At 51.7% G+C, this 10,000-nt stretch overlaps 2 protein-coding genes across 14 annotated transcripts in view; both read left to right on the top strand.

Annotated features, from left to right (window-relative positions):
* Positions 1-10,000, top strand: part of LOC122870097 — a 387,819-nt gene that overhangs the window by 82,591 nt on the left and 295,228 nt on the right. The gene's annotated exons all lie outside the window — the stretch shown is intronic.
* The window catches only part of camta2 (calmodulin binding transcription activator 2), a 25,696-nt gene that overhangs the window by 13,299 nt on the left and 2,397 nt on the right, over positions 1-10,000 (top strand). Inside the window, 13 exon segments of the mRNA XM_044183802.1 lie at positions 1,182-1,363; positions 1,945-1,953; positions 3,645-3,829; positions 4,125-4,203; positions 4,504-4,777; positions 4,855-5,088; positions 5,168-5,379; positions 5,513-5,694; positions 5,818-6,022; positions 6,735-6,806; positions 6,924-6,944; positions 8,003-8,196; positions 9,856-9,930. Of these exon segments, the coding sequence (XP_044039737.1) occupies positions 1,182-1,363; positions 1,945-1,953; positions 3,645-3,829; positions 4,125-4,203; positions 4,504-4,777; positions 4,855-5,088; positions 5,168-5,379; positions 5,513-5,694; positions 5,818-6,022; positions 6,735-6,806; positions 6,924-6,944; positions 8,003-8,196; positions 9,856-9,930 (1,924 nt within the window).

Below are 10,000 nucleotides of genomic sequence, written 5' to 3'. Positions count from 1 at the left end.
CTGTTGGATTGTGACGCCCGCTGCAGGACGCCCGCCGCAGGACGCCCGCTGCAGGACGCCCGCCGCAGGACGCCCTCTGCAGGACGCCCGCCGCAGGACGCCCGCCGCAGGACGCCCTCCGCAGGACGCCCTCTGCAGGACGCCCTCCGCAGGACGCCCTCTGCAGGACGCCCTCCGCAGGACGCCCTCTGTGAACGCAGTCAGCTGTTGGATTGTGACGGCCTCGGCGAGGTTGAACGGACAGATGACAGATGTGATGTGAGGAAGCTGGATATCTAACAAATCATCTCTACGCCTGAACGTTGGCTGTCCGAACCACCAATAGATTCATCGAGAGGCTGATCTCCAAAATAACTGCGTGTGTGTGTGTGTGTGTGCGTGCGTGTGTGTGTGTGTGTGTGTGTGTGTGTGTGTGTGTGTGTGTGTGTGTGTACAGGTCACAGTGTATCAGGCTATATTAGGGAGTCTGCTTTTATTTCCTTCACACACACTGACTCTGCCAGGCGGCCGGATGATTGAAGTCAGTCGAGATAGTTTCCATTTGAGACTGTGTGTGTGTGTGTGTGAGTGTTTGTGTGTGTGGTGTGTGTGTGTGTGTGTGTGTTAAAGAGGCTCTCTTAAAACAGTTATTTAAGAGAGGCCTCCTGGTTAGAGCTGTCGACACACGCTGACCTTGCTGAGTTTATTTTAGCCAATCAGATCAGTGTTTGAGGGTTCGGCATGCAGCTGATTGGTTGCAGGTTTCTTGTTCGTCTGGAGGTTCGGATCACCGATCGGTTGGCGGCTCGTCCTCAGTTTAAAGCTGCTGCAGTTTCATTACGTCACCGGTGATGTCACAGTGATGTCGTCAGACCTGAGACGGCGAGTGTGCGGAGTTTGACGGACGTGCTGTTTACCTGCGCTGCTCTGCCAGCAACAGCTGTCCGTCACAGGCACACTGGAACAGGGTCATGTGGTTTAGCTTGGAAACTTTATTGATACGTTTTGGCAAACATTTCCAGTTCCGGCTTCTCAAAGTGGAGAAGGTGAGGGTTTCACCTCCAGCTGCGTTCGCAGGTGTTGGCGCAGTTTCCTGGTGTTTTACAGGCCGATAATGATGTTTAGAGGCGAGGAAGACGACAGTGAAGGCCTGTCCGTCGGGAGGAAGAGGAGGTCTCACTCTGCGTGTTTTCTGTCTGCAGATAATCAGTTCAGGATGTCCATCCTGGAGCGGCTGGAGCAGATGGAGCGCAGGATGGCAGAGATGGCCGCCCGCGACAACAACCCGCAGCAGCAACATCATCATCACCATCATCATCACCAGCAACGTGGCAGCCAGCTGGCCCCGCCCCCGCCCCCGCCCCTACCTGAGGACCAGGAGCAGGTGAGATGTAGTCCACCCTCACTGATGTACAGCGGTCGGTGTAACACGTTACCGTTCAGCAGCGCCACGCGCTACGACCGCCAGCGACCGCGCGGTTGGATCGATACTAATTATTATTAATCAGAATTTCAGGTTAATACAAATGATACAGAACGCTTCTGGTTTTAAGAGGACAAACGTTTTTAATGATAGAAATATCTGAAAACGTTTCTGAGCGCAGATTCAAAAGGCGTCGTCGTCTTTATCGGGAACAAAGTATTTCTCTGTAACCGAACGGGACCGAAGAGAGCGGCCGGCGGATTACAGGAAGGCGGCCGCTCAGCTGATCAGCAGCTGAAGAAGAAGAAATGAACCTGAGTGGAAAACCCCTTTGAAACATCTCGGCAGTCTGACCTCTGCTCAGCAGAGCTGCACACGCCACGCCGCTCTGATGTCACGGGGATAACGCAGGTCGAGTCCTCCAGGTAAATAGACTCAGTGTGACGCAGACAGACAGGCAGAGAGACAGGGCTAACTCACCTTGTCATCATTAATATTCGTACATGTAGTTTGGTGACATCACTTAAAACACCTGACTGCAGGTCTCCAAGGTAACTGGACACACCTGTGTAACCAGTAACTACAGCTGGGAGATAAGTGTGCAGTAGAAAGTATTAGTATTAGTAGTATTAGTATTAGTAGTATTAGTATTAGTGTTAGTAGTATTAGTATTAGTAGTATTAGTATTAGTAGTATTAGTATTAGTGTTAGTAGTATTAGTATTAGTAGTATTAGTGTACTGCAGCACAGAGCAGTGAGTCAGAGCTGCTGTTAGGAGGAAATACAGCCAGACCGGCTTAACGAAGCCTCTCGCTGTGAGCGGACGCTGGTCGCAGGGCCGTTAGCAGCTGAGCGTTACGGGGCTTAGCGTCTGGCGCTTAGCGTCTGGCGCTTAGCGTCTGGCGCCAGCGTACAACAGGAAGTGTTTCCAGGTTTAAACTCTGAGGTCGGATCACAGGGAGGCTGCTCTCTCTCTCTCCGCCGGCAGTCATTTATAGCCTCGCTCGCCCGAGTGCGTCACAGGGGAAAAACTGGAGGGGGGGGCGGGGGAGTTATGACTGTAATGTTTCCTACCAGCTGGGGGGCAGACACTTCACCTGAAACAGAACGCTGACATGATCCGTTCATAAAGCAGAAATTACAAAAACATTTCTTAAATCTGATTTTCTGTGATAATCAATAATTAATGTTAATCAGTAATTAATCAGCATCAGTTGCAGCCGCAGTGAGCTCCTCTGTGAGCGTCTGATTGGTCTAAAATGTCACATGACTGGTTCTGTTGCCTTGTGTTTAAGTGGATTAGGCCGGGGTTAGCCAGGTACGTCCTGTTTGTGTAGCCTGCCGAGGTTTAGCCAAGTTAGCCCAGGTGGGTAGCCAGTTAGCCCAGGTGGGTAGCCAGTTAGCCCAGGTGGGTAGCCAGTTAGCCCAGTTAGCCCAGGTGGGTAGCCAGTTAGCCCAGCTGGGTAGCCAGTTAGCCCAGGTGGGTAGCCAGTTAGCCCAGTTAGCCCAGGTGGGTAGCCAGTTAGCCCAGCTGGGTAGCCAGTTAGCCCAGGTGGGTAGCCAGTTAGCCCAGTTAGCCCAGGTGGGTAGCCAGTTAGCCCAGGTGGGTAGCCAGTTAGCCCAGTTAGCCCAGGTGGGTAGCCAGTTAGCCCAGCTGGGTAGCCAGTTAGCCCAGGTGGGTAGCCAGTTAGCCCAGTTAGCCCAGGTGGGTAGCCAGTTAGCCCAGGTGGGTAGCCAGTTAGCCCAGTTAGCCCAGGTGGGTAGCCAGTTAGCCCAGTTAGCCCAGGTGGGTAGCCAGTTAGCCCAGGTGGGTAGCCAGTTAGCCCAGGTTAAACACGTTAGCTCCTCTGCAGCTAACTCTGTCAGAACATTAATCACCACTTTGATATTGTGGCTGCAATGAAATGTGACATCACTGTTATTACTGATGGTGTGTTAAAGTGCTGTCTCTCTCTCTCTGCCTGTCTCTCTCTCTGCCTGTCTCTCTCTACCTGTCTGCCTGTCTCTCTCTACCTGTCTGCCTGTCTCTCTCTCTGCCTGTCTCTCTCTCTGCCTGTCTCTCTCTCTCTCTGCCTGTCTCTCTCTACCTGTCTGCCTGTCTCTCTCTCTCTCTCTACCTGTCTGTCTGTCTGCCTGTCTCTCTCTCTGCCTGTCTCTCTGTCTCTCTGCCTGTCTCTCTCTCTGCCTGTCTCTCTCTACCTGTCTGCCTGTCTCTCTACCTGTCTGCCTGTCTGCCCATCAGTCCTCTCAGTGGTTTGAGAGGAGGATTGTGGGAGTGTGTGAGCGCATGATGAAGGGAGGACGATGGGGAGGAGGAGGAGGAGGAGAGAGGCTTCATCACTCCGTTCGTCACCGTGGGATGACACTGCTCCACCTGGCTGCTGCACAGGGATACACTCACCTGATACACACTCTGATCCACTGGAGGTACACACACACTCACCTGCTACACACTCACCTGCTACACACTCACCTGACACACACTCACCTGCTACACACTCACCTGCCACACACTCACCTGCCACACACTCACCTGCCACACACTCACCTGCTACACACTCACCTGCTACACACTCACCTGATACACACTCTGATCCACTGGAGGTACACACACACTCACCTGCCACACACCCACCTGCTACACACTCACCTGCTACACACTCACCTGCTACACACTCACCTGACACACACTCTGACTGCAGACGTTGTGTCTTTGTTGTAGGAGTGTTAACAGCGACAGTTTGGACTTGGAACAGGAAGTCGACCCTCTCAACATTGACCACTTCTCCTGCACCCCGCTGGTAAAACACACTTCAATTCCCTGGGCTCTGATTGGCCAGGTGTCACTTCAATCATAGTTCAGGTCAACGGTGGAACCACCATTTTAAATCGGACGCTCAGGGTAAACTGCTGGTCGCCAAAGCTCAGGCGCCAGAGCTCCTTGATTGGTCCTTACGTAGGTTTCAGGAGTCCCTGAGCGGGCCAATCGGAGAGCAGGATTCTCTGTGGTTGCGGTTTAGTAGCTGCCCCCCACAGTTCTGATGTTTTCAGGTGTTTCCAGCGAACGTCCCGTGTTGAGCGTGTTTGTATGTGTGTTCCAGATGTGGGCGTGCGCTTTGGGCCACCAGAGGGCGGCAGAGCTCCTGTACGGCTGGAACAGTTCGGCTCTGGGGATCCCCGATTCGCTGGGACGCCTGCCGCTCGCCGTGGCCCGCTCTCGAGGACACACCCGCCTCGCCACGGCGCTGGAGGAGCTGCACACGCACACGCACATGACGCCCAGGGACACGCACACGTCTCCAGCAGACACACACGCGCCGGCCACGCCGCAGCCACAGCTGCCCCCGTCGCCCCTGTCCACCAGCCCCGACACAGGTAACGCACACCTGCTGCTGATCATAGCTCCTGTCATGTGAAGTCATGTGACTGACTGCCTCCCTTCTCCCCCTCAGGTCTGAGCTCCTCCAGCAGCCTCCCCTCCCCCAGCGACCCCTCCTCCCCTTCCCCAAGCTCCGCTTACTCCAGTGGCCCCGCCCCCATGGACACCTCCCCCTCCTCCCCCTCGTCTCCTTCCTCCTCCTCTTCCTCGCTGCCCGTCTCCCCTCCCTCCCCCTCCCCTCTTCCCCTCCCCTCCCTTCCTCCTGTGTCTATGTGGGGGGAGGAGCCGAACACCGGGCTGAGCGCAGGTAACATTCCTGTTTGTCAAATGAAATGACTTCCTGGTCTGTGTCCCGTCGTTATCACTAATCAGTCCGGTCCAATCAGGTTTAAACCCCGGCGCTTCCAGAGACTCTCCTCTTTACCTCATGGACTACGAGAGCGCCTGCCCCGCCTCCCCCGGCCACGCGCATACTTACCCGCACGCACACGCGGCGGGCGGGCGGCGGGCGCACACGGCAGCGACGCTGGAGGAGCAGCTGCTGAGCTACAGCGAGAACGCCGAGAACGAAGGCGAGGAGGAGTACCTGGAGGAGGAGGTGAGTCCCCGAGGTTAGACCCAGAGTCTTTTTGGGTTTTCTAGACCACACACACACACACACACACACACACTTTCAGTAACCACAGACGTCTTGACTTCCTGTTGCTATGGTTACCCTCCCCGCACAACAGGTTGACATGGCAACACTGGCAGAGCAAATCATTGAGGCGACCCCGGAGCGAATCAAACAGGAGGACTTCCCCAGGGGGGCAGAGTCACCACTCAGAGAGAGGCGGGACAACCCGGCCATACAGGACACCTGGCTGGCCAACTACCTGGACACGGTTGACGCCCACACACACTCCCCGCCCAGGTAAGCCCCGCCTAAAGGATGCGCTGCACTGAGATCGTTACATCAAGTGTAACCACTTTCACTTGTGCATTATGGGTAAGAACACAGGTATGGATGGATGTATGTGTGTGTGCGCACTTGCAGGCGGGTGTGCCCCCCCTCGCCCCTCAGTGCCCTGGCCCTCCAGAGGCTCCGCCCCCCCTCCTCTGCGGCGTGGGCGGAGTTCCTGAACGCCTCGGCCAATGGAAAGATGGAGAGAGACTTTGCCTTGCTGACGCTGACAGACGGAGAGCAGAGGGAGCTGTACGAGGCCGCCAGGATCATCCAGAACGCCTTCAGGAGATACAAGGTACGCACGCCTTTAAGCCACACCCTCTGACATCAAAACACTGAGTGAAGTTTAGAAAGAAAGAAGACATCCGTCAGCATCAGTCAGTCCTCCTCCCTCTGCTGCTGCTGCGACTCTGCAGGTACGTTACCTGGCGGAGGGGGGAGCGGCTGTTTTGTCTCGGGAAGTTTACGAGAATTTGCCAAATTTTAAGCTTCGTGACGAGCTAAGAAACAGCCCGACCAGACGGCTTCGTTTGAGCTTGTAGCAAATCGCTATTAGCCGAGCTAGCTCGCTGCGCGTGTGTGAAACACATGAGACTGCGGACGCGTTCACATGTTTATGCTTGTTGAACAGGTGTAGTGATGACGTATTGGCTAGTATAAGCTTTTTTTTGCGGTTACAGTAACGAGCGTAGTGCTCTCCACCGCCTCCCTGCTGTTTACGGACTGCGCTCTGTGTGTGTGGAGGCTCGTTCTACTGTCCTGCCGGCGTATCGGTTCGTAATTTATTAAAATACGTAACATAAATGTTGCTACCGGTCACTGGAGCGGTACTGACTGCTGACGCCGCTAAGTTTCACGTTATTTCCGTGACTTAAGTTCCGAAGTTTAGTCCCAGAATTTATCGTGGATGTCACGCTGCCCCCCGGAGGCCAAAGAGCGCTGGTTAATATTTATGTTTGTACGTAGAAAGTCGATGCTTTAGCTGATGTTGGTCTGTCTCTCTGTAGGGTCGGAGGTTAAAGGAGCAGCAGGACATGGCTGCAGCCGTCATACAGAGATGCTACAGGAAGTACAAACAGGTGTGTGTGTGTGTGTGTGTGTGTGTGTGTTGGATCGTACTGTTTGTCCTCCAGCTTCACTAACACCGAACTAACCTGCTGTGTCTCTTTACCGTGTCTCTCTCTCTCTCTGGCTAGCTAACATGGATAGCTCTGAAGGTAATATGGCTGACCAGTAGATGTAGTGATGTGTTTCCTGTGATGTGAATCCTGCCGCTCACTTACTTTCATAGAGCAGTTAATAATTCATCCCTGTTAATTAATATTACATTCTCTAAAGGACTCGTATATGTTTTTGTTAGGCACAGTCTGATCTCATACACTACATGGCCAAAAGTATGTGGACAGCAGAACATTGCCCTCGTACACTCAATGCAATCCAAAAGCACAGCTCTGCTATGAATTTCACTTCTACGAAGCTTGTACATTTTCGTTTTCTGTCTACACTAAACTTTATGTTTATTGTTGAGGTCGTAGTGTGTGGTAATATGTTTTCCACGCGTGGCGTGTGAGGGCGCGGCGTGTCCTCCAGCTAGTGTAACAGATTTAAGGCTGCTAACATCAGATTTAAGGCTGCTAACATCAGATTTAAGGCTGCTAACATCAGATTTAAGGCTGCTAACATCAGTTTATTCTGGGTTTAAATTCCCGGCCACACCGACACAGTGAGAGGTTTTCTTCTTCTTTTTATTACCATCGTAAAACTTAAATTAAAAGCCAAGCCCCAATTAAACGTCGAGTCCCTTTTAGTGGCCGGGTGTGGCTCCACGTTTTGACAAACAAACACAGGTCTCAATTAAATGCCGGGTCTGGTTTTTGTAGAAGTTCTTCGGGTATGTACAGCAGCGCTTATCGGGCTTGCTAATGCTAACACTACAGTGGGGAAAAAGGATTTAGCGTGGAGTTCCTCTTTAAGTTTTCCTTAGAGGTTTTCCATTGGACCTAAGGGGCCCAAGACAGGACTGGGGCGTCCACATACTTTTGGCCAGGTTGTGTACACTGGGTGTCTAAATTGGCTGAACAAAAATGAAAATAAGCAGTACGCAGGTGAGTCACAGATATGATTGATTCAGAGGGCTGATATGAGCTGATATCAGTAAGCAGATGATTGATTGGTCCCCCGAGCTTGCTGCGTTCTTCTTCTCTTGACGTTGTTTCGTGTTGCGTTTGTCCTCCGGCTGTACATGGGCACTAACAGTGCGACTCTGTCCCCTCAGTATGCTCTCTATAAGAAGATGACCCAGGCGGCCATCTTGATCCAGTCCAAGTTCAGGTCGTACTACGAGCAGAAGCGTTTCCAGCAGAGCCGGCGGGCGGCGGTCCTCATCCAGCAGTACTACCGCAGCTACAAGGAGTACGAGAGGCTCAAACAGGCTCCGAGAGGCGCCGCCAGCCACAACCCCAAGATCAAGTGAGTAACTCATCAGTACAGTAGCACATCATCTGCATACAATAGTAATACACCTGTCAATACACTGATCCCGTAGCCAGAAATCATATCGTGGGTTGGCACAGTGAATATTCAGGAAGGCCTACCTTTCATTTGGGCACAGTAATGGACCTGTCCCATTACAGGACCAGAACGGTAACTGCAGGTGTGTCCTTCGTCTCTGGTTCTGCTTGTGGTTCCACTGAATTCAGTCAGGACGTGTTCACTGTCGCATCACTGTGAGGAAACTTTGATGCAGCGTTGGTATTTTCAAAATCACGTAACATTTCCAGTACTGAGCTATTTTTTTACAACACTGCAACTCACAGTTTGTTGCCTTCAGCTTCGCCTCGCTGTCGTTTTCGCCTTTTCAGTGGCGTATATCCGTAACGTTTCGTAACGTAACGTTACAGGTTCAGGTTGTGTGAAGCTCCAGCTTGCGGGTCGATAAGTTCCTGTAGTGGAAAAGATCGGCACGGTCTCCAGAGGATAAATCCTACCGACTCTGCTGATCCTCTTGACTTTCCATCTAGCGCCACCATCAGGTCGACATGTTAACGTGTCCAACACTTTGGTTTCTGACCGAATACCTGCAGAGCTGCTGAGGTTCCCATCAGCCTCAGCTGCACTCTGTGTTTACCGCTAATTAGCTAATGTTAGCATGCTAACATGCTAAACTAACATGGTGAAGATTATACCTGCTAAACATCAGCATGTCAGCTTTGTCATTGGAAGCATGTTAGCATGCTTATGTTAGCATTTAGCTCAAAGCACTGCTGCGTGTAAGTACAGACTCACAGTGCTGCTAGCATGGCTGCAGAATCTTAGGCTACATCCAAACTACTACGTTTTCATTTAAAAATGGTGTTTCAAAACGATCTTCGTCCAGACGAGCGTTTCAGCCCCATTTCAGAAATAATCTCCGTCCGTACTAACTCGCTTCAAAGCTGACGACACAGTCCTTCACTTCGGGCTTTGTACTCGATGTTTTGATGCTCCTTCCACATCTGGACATTCGAAAGTTTTCTCGCCATCCCCCAGGAACAACGTCATTAGTGCCGAGAGCGGCGTGGACGCTAGCTAACTTATGCGTTTTAAAATGAAAACGTAGTAGTGTGGATGTAGCCTTAGTCTGGTTCTATTCCTCACAGCGTTGTTGTGCGACAAACTGAAGTAACATGTTTTGTTTCACCGTTATATAAACTTAAAAGCTAACTTGAAGCAGCTAACTAGAGGCTAGCTCCTGTCTTCTGGAGCCGGTTGCAGCAGCTGTTAGTGTAGGTTCAAACTTAGCCTCATGCTAACGTAAGTGTTTTATCCTCACTAAATTAAAACTCACAAACCAGTTCTGACGTAGAGACTAGTTGTTATTTACAGCCACTAACTGCAGGTGTAGCTGTTGTTAGCTAACTGAACCAACTGACGAAGCTAACGTTAGCATGCTAACATCTGAGCCGTTTACAGTAAAAGACGCGATCTGGAGTTCGGTCGACCTCTCTGACCTGAAACTCGATAAATGCTGATTTTAAATTACTTTTCACTAAAATAACACATCTCCATCACAGCAAGCAGATATTGATTACTGCCAGTAGATGCTGATGATTGATCGTGAGCGGCTGACGGTGATTTTGTGCCCATCAGGGGGTCGTTCTTGACGAAGAAACAGGACCAGGCAGCGAGGAAGATCATGAGGTTCCTGAGACGCTGCAGGCACAGGTAACACTCACACTCGAGAATAAATTGAATGTTCCTGATGAGATATTGAAGTCTGAGGAACGGCATCAGA

This window comes from Siniperca chuatsi, linkage group LG22 (genome assembly GCF_020085105.1).
Source record: "Siniperca chuatsi isolate FFG_IHB_CAS linkage group LG22, ASM2008510v1, whole genome shotgun sequence".
Lineage (NCBI taxonomy): Eukaryota > Metazoa > Chordata > Actinopteri > Centrarchiformes > Sinipercidae > Siniperca > Siniperca chuatsi.
Note: the sequence above shows the minus strand (reverse complement) of the source record. Positions and strands in the feature narration are given on the sequence as shown.